Source organism: Chelon labrosus, assembly GCF_963514085.1.
Source record: "Chelon labrosus genome assembly, chromosome: 11".
Taxonomy (NCBI): domain Eukaryota; kingdom Metazoa; phylum Chordata; class Actinopteri; order Mugiliformes; family Mugilidae; genus Chelon; species Chelon labrosus.
This window is the reverse complement of record NC_140344.1, coordinates 6,899,294-6,917,617: the sequence shown is the minus strand read 5'-3', so window position 1 is coordinate 6,917,617 and position 18,324 is coordinate 6,899,294. Positions and strand designations below refer to the sequence as shown.

The window sequence follows — 18,324 nt, the reverse complement described above, 5'->3', positions numbered from 1 at the left end:
AAATATGTTAGCTATATATTATTATACTACTACTACTATACTATTTATTTAATCATCTGACAGGCCAAAGGCCCAAAATATAAGGGATGAACAGACTATCACTTTCTCTTGTATATCCAGTGACAATCCTCCTAAAAAGATGCCAATATTATCTCCACCCGACACTGTTGCATTAACTGATGTGTTTATGCTTATGACCGAACTGGGATTATTTATTCAGTAGTTGTATGCATTATGTATTTATTAAGTCATGGTGTAATTATTTCTGATGTTGTAACACTTTAAATCTGAGAGGGACAGAGTGACTTAAACGTACCATCAACCATCCAGAGGGATGTGAAGTGCAGGGAGCAGTTATAAAGTTCTAGAACCAACCGGACAAACATTCTTAAAACGTATTGCTGAACACTCTACGATATCTTACACTACAAACAAGACAAGACATTGCATCCAACTTCATTTGATACGGAAGCAAAGAACTCTGCAGAAACTCATGAATATCTGTGAGAAACAAGCCAAACTTTCTTTAGCTTGTGGCCTAACAACCGGTCTTCATAAACTCAGGTAATTAACACTAATACATTAATACAACTACAATGACATTTTGATATTCAATTAGCTGTTAAATGATGCAGCATGTTCAATAACAAAGCTGATATCGGTATGGTGTGAACTGTTTATTTGCTCTTTGGACTCGAAACAATACAATTTTGGGCTGTGGTGGACTGAAGTTTAAAAACATGCTTGTGATGAGGAAGTTGGGGGCTAAGTATACATCAGGGTGGGCAAAGGGAAAGAGTAGTATTTACCAGACACACCACTGAGGTGCCCTTAACCTCTAGTCATTCAGATAGTCCGCAAATGTGCCCAAAATACCTTACCCAGACAACCCTCTACTAAAATATCTCTGTTTCTCTTTTTTAGTACCACTCATGGTACAGGTGATGTTACTGTGTTCCATTTTCGTTCACTCTGACCCAGTAACATATCATTCTTACAACTGCAGTAATCTTAGAAGTATTACCTATTACCTATTGTACAAATAGACCCTAAAGCTGCCCATATATGCTGCATTTATTTTGGACATGTTATTTTCAAGTTGGAGTCTGAGAAAGAGGCCTAAGGTTTAAGAAGCCATTAATCCCAAAGCATGGAAAAGCTGAGCAGCAGATCAAACAGCAGTTATACTACGAGAGTGTGAATTAAGCATTCATGAAGAACATAGCCTGGCAATGACTGATACTTATCAGGTTAAATAAAGGTTGAATAAATACAGAGGGCAGACAATACAACAATGTTCATTTAAGAGGTTTGTATATTTTGTCTTTTTAGTTCAAATGGACAGAGACAGACCCCACATGAACTCCTTTAATGGTAAGAAACAGACTCCTCATTTCACACAAAAACTTTACTGGTGAAAAACTAATAGTTTATCACAACAAGCTTGAAAACATACTTAAGCAAAACATTTAAATAGTGATATCTACAGATCACTGCTCATCAAATAAAGTCTTGAGATCAAGAGGCTGATGATGAACTTCCAGATCACAATGGAGTCTACCAGCCTGTAATAGATCATCCCCTGTGGTTAAGACACCATGGGCCGTCTGACATCTTCGACAGAGAGAGTGACACTGACAGTGAGGATGAAGCTCCAGTGTTGTCTCCTTCCTCAAGACCAGTGCCTGGAGGATCCAGTAGATGGTTGAGATACTGTGAAGTGTCTGACGCCTCTGACTGGGAAAGTGACACTGAGGAAGAAGACCCAGCGTCAAGAGCAAGGGATCAGGATGGAGAAGATGATGAGAGAGGTAGCAAACAGTTCAGACAGTGACAGTTAATCAAAAATAACCCTTTTGTGGTCATTTCTTTATTTCAAATGTAAAGGCTATTAAACATAGTGTGTGGATGTGTGGAATTATTTATTATTTTTATCATGTCAGAGGTAACACAATTCTGTGAATGATTTTGCAGGAGAGGAATGCCGCCACCGGCTTGACTTTTAGGAGGAAATTGCACAATGTGGCCGGGTCAGTGAAAGAGCAAATGCTTGGCTGCGTTTAGTTGTCAGTCATGGACTGAAGCATGAATCCATCACTTATTTGAAGAATTATATTGCTGAGCGTGACAACATTGTCATTGCTGAAGAAGATCTTGACAGTGAAGATAAAAATCAAGAGTCTGATGATGAAGCTCAGGGTTACATGTCTGACTGGGGAAGTGACAGTGATAACCATGAAGCTCCAGCATTAGTTCCTTCCTCAATCCCAGTGCCTGGAGGATCCAGAAGATTGTTGAGCGCACAAGATGTAGACAGTGACCACATGAGGAGCCAGCAATTTAGATGCTCCTATGAACTTCCCAACGTTGTCTCCAGCAGTGACATTGCCAGCGACATTATGGAAGAAAACCCAGTGCCAGCGCCTTCCTCAGGCCCAGTCAATGAAGGATCCAGGGGGTGGTTAAGACACTATGAAGTGTCTGACATCTCTGACTGGAAAAGTGAGACTGATTACAGCACTGACCATGAACCTCCAGTGTTAGCTCCTTCCTCAAGCCCAGTGCCTACAGGATCCCAGACGAGGATGAGAGAGGAAGATGAGAGCGACGGCTGGACAAGCAGCAAGCGATTCAGGTGCCGCGATGCAGTTCCTCAGGTTGTCTCCAGCAGTGACAATGAGGAAGAAGACCCAGAGTCAGCGCCTTCCTCCAGCCTGGTACCTGAAAGATCCAAAAAAAGAGCAAGTGATGAGGATGAAGAAGAAGATAGGAGAGGTAGCAAACAGTTCAGACACTGACAGAAGTCTGCTGCCTGACTGTACACCTTGTCTTCACAAAGACTTTCACTTTCTTTTTGTTTCTTTCCTGTTAAATTCTTCAAATAAACACATGAAAACTGCACAGTTTTTCTCATTAGGGTTTTAGTCTCATTTCACATTTGGAAAAAATACAGACAGATGCACAAAGTGTTTAGGTTTCTAGGTGGTCTACCAACACTGAAGAAGATTGTCTGCTGAGAATTTGTGAGGACAAACGGTGAAATACTTTTTGAGTGTAACTAAACCTGCCATCCAAAACATGTATGCTTTAATGTAAGAACTGTAATACCCACAGCACCACAGCTTCCCATAGTGCAATTGTGTATATGGTTCATATCTAGCCTAATACAGCAGCAAAATAATAAAACCATCTAAGATATCTTTAAAGCCTTAATGAAATGGATTTATGAAAGGAATCATGTTAAATTGTGTAAGACCTGCCATCTTCAATTACACTGGTTTGGGTGTTATAAAGTTTGATAAACTTGAGGCATATGTTAAAAGTTGAGGTTCCAGTTAAATCTCTGCAATATACCACAAAAGTGGTAACTGTTATGACCACAACTAAAGCATAAACCATTTTATAACCATTTCTTTTTTTAGTTTTTAAACAGATCGGTGGAGTAAAATCAAAGGATGTACTGGCCTGGATGATTTATCAATCTCAAGACAATGCAAGTTTGAAGGTTTGGTTTCAGAAGAATACTCTGAATAAAGACGTGTAATGTTTTTTATGCATGCACTGAAGTCCAACATAAATTTCACTGTCAAATTTAGGTTTACACATTTACTTCCTCAGAGGTAATTTCTATGAGAGAGGGAAAAACAAAAGGAAACAGAGCGTATTAGATTCAGTTTGTAAGGCTTACTACAAATGGCCAACAAATGGGCAAACCAGAAAGTCTTAAAGAAAGAGAGCACTGGGAGGGGAGATACAATATGTGGGTCATGTTCTGTTTTGCATCCATAATAACTTCTTTTCTACAGCACCAGGGGGAGATGAAGAGCTAAGCAATACAGCTTTAAAACGGAGAGGCAGAAATGAAAGAAGTCTGCTGAATGTTCTGGACTCTGTTTTCTTTGCCAGACTCTCTCTACTCAAAGTCATGAGACCAGGATGTAGGTTATTATAATTTTGGGTGTACGTAGCTGCTAAGACAACTGGCACACCTGCATAAACGTAATGGATGTACAAATATTGTGTGCACATGCATGATCTGTTACCATTGAGTCACCCATCTATGGGTGAAAGCATCTGTTCATTGATTCCAGCCCCAGTCTGGGGAGAATTTGTCTCTTATTAAATAAAGAATCCTTATAAAATTAGAGGTAGCCTTATCATAAGATGGCTAGGTATATATAGAGGTTAACATATGTACCATTTATTTATTTATTTTTTCTTATTATGAAAAAATGAATACGCTTGACCTGGCACAAATGTCTGATGCTCTACATCAGACCACTCAAGGTTGAATCAAGGTGCTTGCGGTTGTAAAATTAGCCATTTTTAACTAATTATTTTTAAATTTTTCATCCAGCTTTGAATTCTGGTTTCCTGTAGGTTTTAAGTCTTGTCTTTATTTATCATCCTTCTTTGTTCATAGTCTCAGCTGAGAGTTTACTATTTACTTCCATTGATAACAACCAGGCACATGACCATCAGGCATCCTGTGCCATAAATGTCAGTAGATTCATAAAAATGCAATTAGGACGCGACGGAAACAGCACAAACACACAATGCCACGAACATGTTGCTTACCATAATTCTCCCCGGGCTGGGGGTGGAATCAATGAGCAGATGCTTTCAACTTGGCAGAGAGGACTCTTGTTTCAGAGCAAATATTCTAGCAGATATTATTCATGCGGACCTCTCCAAGAGTGCACATAGAATAGCCTTTCCAAGATGCAAATGAAGTCTCTTTTACGTCACTCAAGTGGGACAGTCTTCGGTTGGTGCCAAACCTTTTTTGATCTTACTGATCATAAAAATAAACTCTGTCTGTACAGACCAGTCTCCTGGCTGCTGTTTGTATCCCAAACAAGGCAAAGAACAAGCTTGGGTACATTTTCTCTTCTCTTGTTTTGGGAACATTTTATAATAATGTGGATTCCTTTATAAATGGATGCAATTTATTTAGGAAAGGTCTACAATATAGGTTGAACCCAGAAAAAATTGACAATGTAACATATAACATTCTATCTTATAATATAAAATTGCATTTAAAACCTATGAGGAATAGGAAATATATGGTCCTAACAAATTACAATGAATACATTAATATTCATAAATAAACTGCTAGCATAAAGTTACTTATGCAAAACTAGAATGTCATTTTCACCTAAGAAGCTTATATATATTTTTTTTTTGGGCTTTTCTTACATTCATCAGCTGTTTCTATCCCTGATTGCCCTAATGATTCATTATGTAACACCGCTTTAACTTTTTAGGAAGTATGAGATGGAAACCAGAACTGACCTTTGTTCACTTAGAGAACTCTTATAAAGAATTATATAATTTTTTTTACCCAGTACACTTTAAATACTGACTGCGAGACAACTTAATCAGATTTAGTAAAGTCGGAAGATAATGGAATGGTATAAAACTCCTCACAAAGCTGTACTACAAAGATCACTTTGAATAACTTTAAGATCTTACTTTGAAACGTTGACTGCATATAGTTTGTAGTTGTCTGTCTTGATGTCTGCATCCATGTTAATACATTTAATCATGTTGCAATACAAGCATATTTATTTTCCTTCTGGGTTGTACCACATCCTTAATTGCACATGGTGTCTACAGTCAGTTGTGATTTTTATGCACATTGCTTTCCACAGCTCTTAAGTGATCCATCCCAGTTACAGGATAAGAAAAAATCTGTTCTCTTACATTTACATGTTAGAAAAGGTGTTAGAAAGCCTGGGCAGTAGAACACTTCGCACATCAGTCACACTGTTATTATAGCAGTGCACTTAAAGTAGTCACGTTGCCTTTCAAACATCTTGACATCCAACCTACAAAGGGAGAAAATGGCACTTTAGCAAAATTACATATTTCCAGCATGCTCTCAGTCAGTTTAATACTTAAAGGTTATGTTTCTTCGCCGTCTGTACAGTTTGTTCCATGTGCTACATGTTCTTTTTTATCAGATGATGTTCACAGAGACACCAAGCACATCACAGGATCACATGCTCCCCGCCCTGTTTGGATGCTGGTTTCCTGTTGATTTTAAGATTCAGCGCATTGCTTTTAGGTCTCAACTTGTCCCTATTCCAGATATCCAAAAAAAAAAAAAAAAGGCTTTGAAAAAAGGCAACTGGATTTGTAGAGTTTTTTGAGAAGACATTTCACCACTCATCCGAGTAGCTTTTTCAGTTCTAGGGTACTGGTGGGAAGTTTGAGGTTTAAATAGGAAACTCCTACTGAAACTTGCTTGTTGTGTAAACAACCATAAACCGGCGCAGCTAATTTCCATTAACGATTGGGTACTTACCTGTCATTGAGGGGGGACTGTTTTGTCCCTGTCCTCTTCCCTATGAATAGTGCTCTAATGACCCTTGTCCGTCAGAGGCTCCAGTGTCAAGGTGTGAATGGGGTTGAAACTTCTTGGGGACGGAAGTTAAAACTGTACTGTAAATAGATGGCAGATTAAATCTCAGTCCACCTCCTCTGTTTAGAGAAGGTTTTTCCAATCTGACATAGAAGGCTTCCTTTTCCAGAAATGCTTAACATTTAACATCTTTAAATTAAACTTGTCATTTTAAGACAGAAAAGTGAATTGCTGTCTACTACTATAACTGCTGTACTCTACTGTATGTAGTCTTTTTTTTCAAAATAAAATCTCAGAGTTATTCAAAGTGATCTTTTTCAACTCTTCCTTCTTTGGAAGAGTTCTCTAAGTGAACAAAGGACACTTCTGATTTCATTCTCATACTTCCTTTAATGAATTACATAATGAATCATTAGGACAATCTGGGATAGAAACAGCTGATGAATGTAAAACATGTCAAAAAAATTATACATAATCTGCTTGCTTTTAGGTGAAAATGACATTCTAGTTTTGCATAAGCAACATAATGCAAGTAGTAACCAATTATATATATATATATATATATATATATATATATATACACATCCTTAATTGATCGTGTGTTTTCTAGTCACCATAGTGTCTGCAAATAAAATAACATATGTCTGTTATAATGTTATTTTATTCTGGGTCCAACCTATTTTTTGAGATCTTCTTGTGTTGTTCCGTTAAACAACAAAAAATTAAGTGTCAGTTTAATTCATGTACAGGAATCTAAGGCCACATTATTGCAAAAACATAAGTCCAGAGAGTGGTTGTATCAATATTTTCTTTAGAAAAATGAACTGCATCTGTTTTTGCAGTCAGACAGTGAAACCAATTAAACAGGAAGTCTCCTCATACATAAGATCTGGTGAGGAAAACGATGTTTGAGAGGTGCTCATGCGCACTCATTTATCTCCTCTGCAAGATAAAAAGTAGGCTGCTGAAGAAAGAGGGCAGAAAGTGGAGGAACAAACTGAATCAGGGTCACACCAGCACATTATGACAAATATGATTCTCTTATCTCTCTCTTCTGTTTTTTTCGCAGGTGTTTCCAGAGTTGCGTATTCACACTGTGGACGTGCTCAAGTGTGACAGCGCTAGAATAACAATGACTAATGTGTGGCGTTTGTGTGAGGGTTGAGGAGAGATCTTTCACGCACTACCAGCTGGTCTTTTTCCATCTTTCCCCACAGGCTGGACGACTGGAAGTGGCTGTTGTGAAAAAGAAGTGCAGTTATGCTTTGTTTCTGCTGTTACATACACTAAAATATGAAAGAGCAGAGGTGTGAGTACATGACTGTGAGTAAATGACTGATGGAAAGGCGAACATTGCTCTGGGACTAGTTAGTAGTGAGCTCACAAATGTTGGTCTCCACTCTGTGATTACATCTCCTCACTACAGTCAAACCACATGCAGCTCAATCAGGTTGTTCTTGAAAAAAACCCAGCAGCATGCTCTCCATCCACAACTCACACCAAGTCAGAAGTTATGGATCACACTTAACTTGTCGCCAAGTGGATTATTAGAGGAGGGTTATTAGCAACAGGAGGGATTTTTCTCAATGGGCACAGGGTTGTTAAGTTTGCCGATGATAACTCAGACATTACTGGTGGGTACGTCACCGGCCAAGCGAGCACGCAGCAGACACGGGTCAAGAATTGAGTGCTTACACGTGGCTGAGACATCAGCTTATCTGAACAATAACACTGGAGATAGACATCCAGATGAGGATACTTGTCACTTCCCGCTGTCTCTGTATTCCTGATTTTGTCGTAAGCGGGATTTGACCTCTTAGCTCTGTCATGCGTCAACATTTGTGGGTCAGTAGTGTTTGGAAAATTTTAATTAAAGTGTCAGTATAACAAAAAGGTGACATGTCATGATCCTCTGAAGTGTTCTAACTACATCTGAACATTTTTAAAAGAAAGAAAACGACTTAAATATACTTGAAAATATTTATTAAAGTACATATGACAAACATATATGTATAAAGTCAAATAAATTCAAAGTATAAAGGTTATAATTGTCTTTGAAAGTCAAGGTGACTTTAGAAGTCATAAAGAAGCAATACAATATCACATCTACAACTCCACTTGGTTATAAACAAAATAAGAGAATAAATAAAGATGTTTCGAAAGGCAATTTCTTTTGCTCAGGAATAGAAGCGAGAGCAGAGATTTCATTGTGAGGCTGGAAAACAAGAGCTCCCACCCTTGACAAAGCTTTGTAATGGTACTCCACTACTTCAGTGACGGCCGGGTCACGTTCGATGCTTTGCTTGGTCAGCGTATTAACAGTGTAGTAAGTCACAACACTAGCATTTATAACAGTCCTTTCTATAACGACTGGTCAAGTACAAAAATCTGGATTGAAACAAAAATACCTATACAGCTTCAAAATGGAAAAATATCAGCTATTGTTCGTCTTTCAAGTTTTTCTCATAGACATCTACAGTAGAAAAGGAATACATTTGAAGAGTGGTGCGTTCAACACTGCGTCATCTGCTACCTTTACGCTCGTATATATACAGCAGTATAACCAGCTTGTGGTAGAGACTCATGAAGTGCATCTTCAAGCTCTACACTGTACGTTGACATGTTAGTACATGTATATTAAATGCACAGTCTCAGCAGCAGCTTACACATAGGCAGGCTGGCAGATGGGCCAGTTCGGTTCAGTTCAGTTGGCCTCCGTTTGAAGCGGCGTCAAGGTGAAGCGAAGAACATGGGCGCCTGGAGATGGGCACCTCACTGGGTGGAGTCGGAGTCACTGGAGTCCAGGCTGGCCTGTGTGGGAGTAGGGGTGCAGCTGTGATGGGCAGTCGGTGGGCAGTGGAGGGTTTGTGTGCTCCTCCTCAGGTTCTCCAAGGATTGCAAGAAGGATCGGCGTGCCCTCTCCTCCTCCAGAGGTGAGGAACCTTCTTCTTCTACTTCTGCGATCTCGGCGAAGGTGACGGGCTGTGTTTTGAAGCGAGCGTCACGAGGTCGGCGGGAGCGGCTCTTGCCCCTTGCTGGGCCCTTGGGGACAGGGAGCTGCTGGGGGAACTCTTCCATGGCAGAGGCCATAAGGTGGGCTGGCAGAACGTGGAAACCAGAGGTTTCCATAACCATTTGACGCACAGCAGCCATGGTAGTAAAAGATGAAATTAAATTTGATTTAAACGAACGTAATACCAGCTGCAAAAAACAACCAGAAGAAGACACAGAAAGTCTCAATCTTGCTGGGCTCTTTTTGATGCCTTGTCCTATTTGAAGACAAATGTTTATCTCAGGAGCAACAAAGCAAAAGTCTGTCCAAAGTCAAGCCGAACGACCACTCCACAAACCAGGCAAAGGCCCACTGAAGGTTGCCAGTCTTGAACTGCTTTCAAGCTTCTCTGCTCAGCTTCTGCTCTTCACTCCACTGTGTGCTTCTACTCAGCTGCTGCCTGATGTCTCTATTCTGCCTCTCGCTTTGTGCCTGTGAATCTCAGCCTGCTGAAGCTATTGCCACAAACAGCCCCAGCGTTCTCTTTTATAGCAGCTCACTACCCACTCAATTTCTCTCTCTCTCTCTCTCTCTCTCTCTCTCTCTCTCTCTCTCTCTCTACTCCCTGTGCTTGCCAGGTCCCTCCCACTCCCCTCCTCTCCCCTCTGTCACAGTTCCGGCCTCTGTAGCAGTCAGACCCTCAAAATAAAAATTTGAGAAGACAACATCAGTGTGTACGCTGGGTGTGGGGGCTTTGACAGATTTGTGGCGGAGACACATGTGTAGACAAAGGGAGAGAAAGACAGCTGAGACAGACATAGAGGCAATGGGGAGAAAGGACTTAAATGCTACGATAGTCCTTCAGGTTGTTCTTTGTTTATAGCTGTATCTCTATTTCTAACTCCTGAAATGGCACTGTGTGTAAGTACACTGAGAGCCACTAGAAACCAGAGACAGACTCCGTCTATTTAAACACACACCTGGCCAATAAAGCAGGCTTCTAAGATTTCATCGGCCAGTGGCTTCACTTGCCAAAGTAGTATGAACCGATCAAGTACACATACTCTGCACATAGGCAGACACTCAAACTAAAATGTTTAAAGAGGATCCTTTCACCTGAACTCACCCCGAGAAGTGTAAAGCATGATAGCTATGGTAACCATGTTCATACTGTGTATATGTAAACACGACCACAGGAGAGACAAACAGTGGAAGTTATCTCAGGTCCTGTGTTGATACAACAATCTCATCTTTTACCTTGTGGCAGCCACACATGTACTTACGCACACAGACCAATAACAAGCTAAATGTACAGGGGATTCATTCCTATCTTTTAGCTCTGAAAAGACTCACATTAGTTTTTAGTATCGTTGCATAGCCTGTACTTTTCAAAATAAAGGTACAAGATTTCTGATATTATTATCATAAAAAACTGTTGTATTAACTGAGGTAAATATATTTCAATGTCCACTGTTTTTGGTGGGAAGAAGCAGGAATGCCCTAGATACAGATTGTAAGAACTTGCAACATATCTTCTATTAAAAGTACAAGCCCTTTATGCTTTGACAAATCAGTGCGGACACTAGTTAACATGAAGTAAGTATTTCCAGTATTCACCCATCATGCATAGCATTATGACCACCTTCCTAATATTGTGTAGGTCTCCCTTGTGCCTCCAAAACAGTTGTGACTCATCAGAGAATGGACATGGTCCTTCTGAGGGTGTCCTGTGGTGTCTGGCAACAGAATGTTGTTAGTGGGGGCCTTTGGGTCCTATGGGTTTAGGGGAGGGGCCTCTGTGGATCATCCCACAGATACTTGATCAGTTTGGGATCTAGGGAATTTGGAGGCCAGGTCAACACCTTGTGCTCAAGAAGTGTCATTGCTATGGGGTGGGGGTGCCTGGTCTGGTCTAGGTGGGTGGTACATGTCTAAGTAACATCCACATGAATGCCATGTCCAAAAGTTTCCCAGCAGAAAATTGAATCAGAATCAGAATCAGAATCAGAAAAGACTTTATTGCCAAGCATGTTTGTACATACAAGGAATTTGCTTTGGTGTTGTTACGCATGAATAAAATAAAATAAAATAAAAAATATTGTCACAAGATGGTCAATGTTATTCACTTCTCCTGTCAGTGGTTTTAATGTTGCGGCTGATTTGTGTATATACGTAATAGTAATCTAGTAGTAGTAATCTAAACCAGAAGTTTTTGAACCTCTGGCATTATGTGCATGAAATCTTCGTGGCTCGAATTAAAAATAAAATGTTCTTCCAAATTAATCTACAAGCTTTCAGAGTTTACTGGCATTGCAGATGGTGTTAGACAACATTCCCATGAGGCATCCATCACATACATTTAGGCTGCAATGTTGTGCCACCAATGTTGAGTCCCAAAGTGTGAGTTTCTGTTTCTGTGAAGTCTATTAATATACTATGTTTACTTGAACTTCTTTGATAACTGGGTTATGATCTTTTCTCACACTAAATCCCTAATGAATACAATAAAAAAAAAGTCTTTCACAATAAACACAAGCAGTGATAGGGAGGAAGCAGGAAGTCTGCAACATTTGTTGTTTTGACCACAACCATTAGGGATCTGAAGGTAATTTATCATTTTCAGTATGGCCTATTTCTGGTCGTCATCTTAATTAATTTCCATTTAAAGTTACACAGTCTAAATTCAGCCCAAGGTCTACAGACACATCTCTAATAGCCCAAAACCACACTGACCACAGCACGCAATTTGTTAAAGAGCAGCAAACGAACACACTCTCATACCGTAGGTCTACACACATGATAAATGCCAGTGAGGGTCTGCAGGTGAGCTGACAGTCTTGGCCCAGAATCAGCTCAATACTTTTTTGTAGAAGCAATAAACCAAAGGTGAATGAATAAAAGCGTAAAGTACAACAATAACATTTTCTGTTAAAGTAATATTCATTTTGGTTGTTTCTTTCGGTTCTACTAAACTAAGATCTTATTATGAATTATCTTCAGTGAGTATTGTGTCGAGAGCAAAAACGAGGACGATAAATGAAAGCATATGATACTGATTTAGATGCTGATGATGATTCCATCCTCTGAAAACTGCTGTGAGTCGGGAGTATAGAAAAAAAAGAAAAGTAAACAGCCATATGAAAAAAACAAGTTGTGAGGTCACAGACGGTCACACAGGATGCTCAGCCTTACATGAAGTGAAAGTCACAGGAGACCAGTAAACAGACTCATCAGCAGCCCCAGCATCATCCCAAACAACATGTCACGTCATCCAAACTGTGACCGTAATGACTAAATTTATCAGTGTCACCGATGACGGGGGCATGTCAAGGCTGGGGTAGATGGGCTGGCTCGGTTATGTTCATGCTGCAGCCGCTAGATTCTCTTTACGGATCAGACAGAAATATATTTGTGAAGAGTGAGATTACCTCAATACTGAACTGAAGTATCAAAATCATTTCCTGTGTCGTTCAGCTAATTTCTTGCTAATTTGAATGATTGTGTCAGAAAATAAAGAGCAGCAGGAGAAGTTTGTTATTTCACCATCTCTGTAAAAATACCTGTGCTTTGGAGCACTTTCACGGAAACTGTGCAGAAGAGAGTATGCAGCAAGAAAAGATAAGCCAGGCCAATGCACCTCCAGTAATAAATCCCACCAGATTAATCTTGTGGTATAAGACCCAGTTTAATTTATGCTTAGTCACGCAGCAGTCTCTTCGCAGGTTGCTGCAGGTCAGAACTATTGCTGTCACATACAGTAATGTCAGGGGCAAAATCAAGGACTGATGCACAGTGATAGGATAGCTCATTGCCAAGGCAAATCTCAACACTGTCTCAAACAAGACTGAAGTCTGAAAAATAAGTTTTATGTATCACATGTTTTATGAAGAGTTGCTCCAACACCAGTGTTTGAAAAGCCCAAAATGCAGGATCATGTATGCTGCGTATGCCAGTCTATGCACCAATGACATTTTGCTGGCTCGGGCCTACGTCACACTACTGGAAATCAAATTTTGATCACCACTCCAAGACTGCAGTTGCCAGTGGCAGAACAGTGCAACTGACAATGTATGCTACCATGTTGAATTGATTACTGCTACTGTAACATTGCAAACTATCAGCAATCTGTCAATATTTTACAGTAGAATATCCCATTGTTACAACATCTGCATGTATGATTCAGATTCAGAGAACTTGTTTTAGTCCAATAGGGCAATTAATTTGCAGCTTTTCCACATGCATTTCATACACAGTCAGTCAATCAATAAACAAACAAGCAAGCCAAGGAAACAATAAGTGCATGGGCACATAATAATCAATCACAAAATCAATGCTCATTAAGATCAATAAAATCAGTAGTAGAAATCCAGTAAATAAATAAATCCCATGGATAAATAAATCCAATAAATAAAACCTTAAAAAAGTTCTTCGGAAATGAATGGGGTCTGTGTTTAAAAGCTTAATAGCAGAAGGAATAAAAGACTTTACGTGGGAGGCAAGGCAGCTCATTCAATGGGTGACAGTAGCGTTGCCAATTTCAACACCAGCAGTTTCATAAAACATCCGAAGACACAACACATGAAAGAGCAAGATGAGTTCACCAAGATGAACTGAAAAAGCAAACACTGGAAACCAAAATCAAATTACACACAAAAAAGTCCATAAAGATAGCCCAAAAGTGACAAAAATAACCAACAGCTCTGTTGAATTTGTGATCAACCAACCTGGTGGTTTGTGAAAAAATTAGGATTAATGGATCATTTGAAGGCACAGTACATCTCCGCAAACTATAGACACATTTCATAGAGACTAAAAAATGTGCAGGTAATTAGCATCAAAGTACTGCACTGGTACTTTGGTGCTAATTACATTTATATTTATACTTTATCGGTCGATGTGCAAAGTTCAGGCATCTGAAGCGGTATCAAGAAGGAAAACAATGGTACTGGAATAGCTCAAGCTTTTGGTCGTCAAGAGAACATCAAATTCAATTTCAATGGTTGAAAGGATTCAGAAAACTCTAAACGTGAAATGATGTGCTTTTGCGATGATCATAAAGCACACACGAAGATCCATAAAAGGAACCTTTTAAATGCACACTGAAGAAAGCAGGATGACAGCAGGATGACACCCCTACACACTGTATCATAATCTGATCATAATCCATGACCGCAGTCAATGTCACAGTGGACACGGCAACATGTACACAAACAACCGAAGCTCTGGGGCCAACCTAACTGACTGTCATCCATGCTTACTAATATTAACTTGTAGTATCACCAACAGTGGCACGTACACCATGCGTGTGCAACCGGTTGCAATGAGCTGACACCTTTTTTGCATTTCAGGAGCTGACCTCATGGGGTTTCCTTTGCCGTGGAATGACGTTACACCTTAAAACAGCTCCCCCGTCCCATCATGCATTCCACTGATGCCACCTTAGGAGAGTAAGAAGGAGACCAGGTTTCTTGTCTCACACAGAGTTTAGCAAATGCACACACACAGATGCAAGCACACACGCACACACACACACACACACACGTAGGATTATTATTATTAACTCGTGGATACGAACATGCAAATATACCCTTGCTCTATTTTGAGAAGACCTAAGGTCAACAGTCAAACGAGCAGTTGCCGGTCAAGTGACATCACAAGACACTAAACCATGTGTTCATGAGTGTGTCTGTAATGTGAAGGTGTCTTTGCACACACACGTTGCATGTTTTAGCTTCCATTTTGTAGAATTACCCCTGCGTTACGTGTTTTACGACATGCTTGCAGAGAAAAGGCCAGTGTACTGAGCAGGAATCGAGTAGGGCAAGAGCTGTGTGTGTGTGTCTGTGTCCTTGGGGATGACTTGTTTTCCTGAAAGACCCTGACAAGGCTGCATGATGCGTGGTACACAAGGATATAGTTTGACAAAAACAACGGTCAGAAAACCTTTTGCCCCAAATTTGTCCTTCAGTCCGTTGTTTAAACAGTTTAATTTGAAATGGAGATGCGAGAGTAAAGCAGCAGTTCAGAATACTGGCGCCCTCAAATGAGGTAATGTTTACAGAGTTGATGACAAGAGCCCATATGTGTCACTCCTCCTTGTGGCATTGACAGTCTCGAAAATTGAAATTTTTCAGAAAGGGCTTACAAATACCAGAGGCCACGGAAATGAATTTCTCTGAAGAAAGTAAGTTTGTACATTGTGATTTAGTTGTGTACTTTTTTTGTAGTAGTATTACATGTCTGAAGAAAATGTCTGTATTCCCAACGACCTCATCTTTTCACAACCGACAGTGGATATACACAACGTTCTGTCATAATCACAAACTCGAAAGGACATATCTGATTTTTCACATTTATCCTTCCGTGGTTTGAAAATGAAATGTGGGGTTATTAGAGGACTGATGTCAAAAAACACGAGTGGTTTTGCTCAATGGACATCTGACTGATGAATAACTACTGCCTGTTATCCTCCCTATGTCCAAAGGGAGCTCGGAGGTTGGTCAATAGGCTATAGCACAAATAATTTGTGGGTTTTCAATAAACAGCTAGATGTTGGTGCTAAATATAGCCACAATACAGTTTATCATACAAATTATGACATGACCTATCCTCTATTTAGACGTATAAAAACAACACTGTTACACAAGTCATCCTGTCATCCTGGGTGCTGCTTTTCCCTATTCTCTTTCTGTATCCTGTATCCAACAGCTGATGGCATTTTGAGGAGAATACTTCCAGCAGAGAGCAAGGACAGAGGCAGCTGAGAAATAATCCTCTCCAATCCTCCTGTTGATCACCTACACCATCCTGGTTCCACCCCAAACACACACACTTGAAACAGTCATCAGTGCACTATTAACTGGGGCGCCTGGAAAAATATTAGGGACATTTCTTTTTGATGTTTTGACTTCAAAACTCTACATTGGATTCATTTTTAAATTTGTTTAACTGGATATGAAATCGGATATTGCAATGATTTAAGACAAAAGTATCATTATTGAACACTGCAGTATTTTAATTATTTGCAGTCTGATCATTTAGTTTTTACAGCACTTCATTTATGGCTCATTTATATGAGAGCTATAATAGTGATTACATTGCTATATCTGTGTTACCTTTTTAAAGGTGCACATTAACATCAATTTCTAAATAAGAACTAAAGGTGATACACTGTGTGTATAAATATCACAGTCCTGGTTGGGACCCAAGGAAAGTCATGGATCGACTTTCATTGGGTAACACTTTATTGGTGTGTAAGTGCGTGTGTGTATATGTGTGTAATGGTTATATGGTGGGTAGAATTACAAGGCTAAATACAATGGATGCTGGATGATTTACATAGATGACATACCAGTAGAGACATGACCTATGACGAAACAGTTTGTGTAAAGAGATTTTAAAGGTTGTAACTCAAAGTGGATTTGAGAGAATCACTGCAACCAGAGATTTTGTAGACTAATTGCTTACAAATCTCCTGAACAGAAATATATGGGGAAAGCCCATAACCCCAAACGTGACAGTAGTATCACAGAATTCCTGCCTCTCAAAAAACAGCAGCTCAACTGGGGAACATATCGAGTCACTTGTGTTGTTGCACTTACAAAAGTGCACAGTTGAGGCACAAAGCAATATCAACTGTGTGCTGGCAGGGGAAAGTGCAGACAGACTTCAAACGTCAATTGTAAGTGTACGGTCTAAGTATAATTTTCCTGGCTCATTGTATCCATAATATGAATTAGCACAGCTTTTCTTTTTTTTTTTTTTTTAAGTGTCCCGGTGAGATGTGCCACGGATGTCGTGTCAAGACATACATCCACCTCTTATGTGCTGGTGACCACTGAAAGGACTTTGATGCAAGCTATTGCATATGAAATTGGCTGCAAGGTCATTATGGCCAACCTTCTTGCTGTGAGGCATCAGTGCTAACCACCACTCCACTGTGCCGCCCCACTGCAGAAACAATTCAAAAATGTTAGGGTATACAGGACATCCCTACATCACCTTTATTGTTATTGCAACACGGTCAGAGGAGGCGGACTCACTAAAGTTGTGTCTATATGTGTACACTGTTATGTGTACACTGTTAGCAGTGAGAATAAGAAAGAAAATGAAAGGAGCAGAAAGCGAGGAAAGGGTTAAAGGCACCAAAAAGAGAGCACTACCCTGAACAGCAATCGAAATGGTAATAGTTAATCTATTATCCTTCTTAAAGGTGGGAAACACATTAGAACACACTTGAAGAAGTTTAGTTAGTTGGATCTCCAGCATCTCCTGGATTGATTTACAAAATTAATGTACAGTACATTAAGTCTGTACTTTATTCTCCTTTGCCACGGTTGGTTACATGAGTAACCCGGGGTGCAATGTCAGATAAACTGTAAATGTGGTCATGGAGATACACAGTTCAACAGTTCATTATGTTTACAGTGCTGAGAGAGGAACTTAGAACCACAGAGCCAAGACTCTGCACGATCCTATCCACAAAAGTACCTGCACCAGCTGCCTCTGCTGCCGACACTGTTCTGGCCTTACAATATGTACAAGTCATGATGAGACACTATGTGCTGCTGACACTGTGCTGACCTCTGTCAATTCAACAACTGGTCACATAACAACAACCCCACACTGAAACCATCTTTTTTCATAAACACACATTAAACTAGTCGGCAGTGTCATGTTAATTTAGCCCTATAGCCTCAGACAAAATTACAAGTGCCTTATAGTTGCTTATGTTGAAATTTTGTAGTTGACTTTTGTGATGGATTCTCATTTGTTAGTGTTTGAGGAGTGGTCAGCATTTAGTACTATTTGTTGGCAATAAAATTTTAAACACATACACACAAATTCATACAACTCACAAAATAACCATTCCAGTTTCCATTGAAATGTACAGAGGAAGAAAATGAGAGGAAAGTAGAAAGAAAGAAAGAGAGAAAGAGAGAGAGAAAGAGAGAGAGAAATAAAG

The 18,324-nt window shown here is 39.7% G+C and overlaps 1 protein-coding gene across 1 annotated transcript; it reads right to left on the bottom strand.

The window, feature by feature from the left end:
• Positions 1-8,778: 8,778 nt before the first annotated feature.
• On the bottom strand, positions 8,779-9,520 carry cUnh11orf96 (chromosome Un C11orf96 homolog; the record flags this gene model as incomplete). Its single annotated transcript, XM_084555937.1, has 1 exon — positions 8,779-9,520. The coding sequence occupies one exon, from the start codon at positions 9,518-9,520 to the stop codon at positions 9,140-9,142; it is 381 nt and encodes a 126-aa protein (XP_084412063.1). The 3' UTR covers positions 8,779-9,139.
• Positions 9,521-18,324: the final 8,804 nt, after the last annotated feature.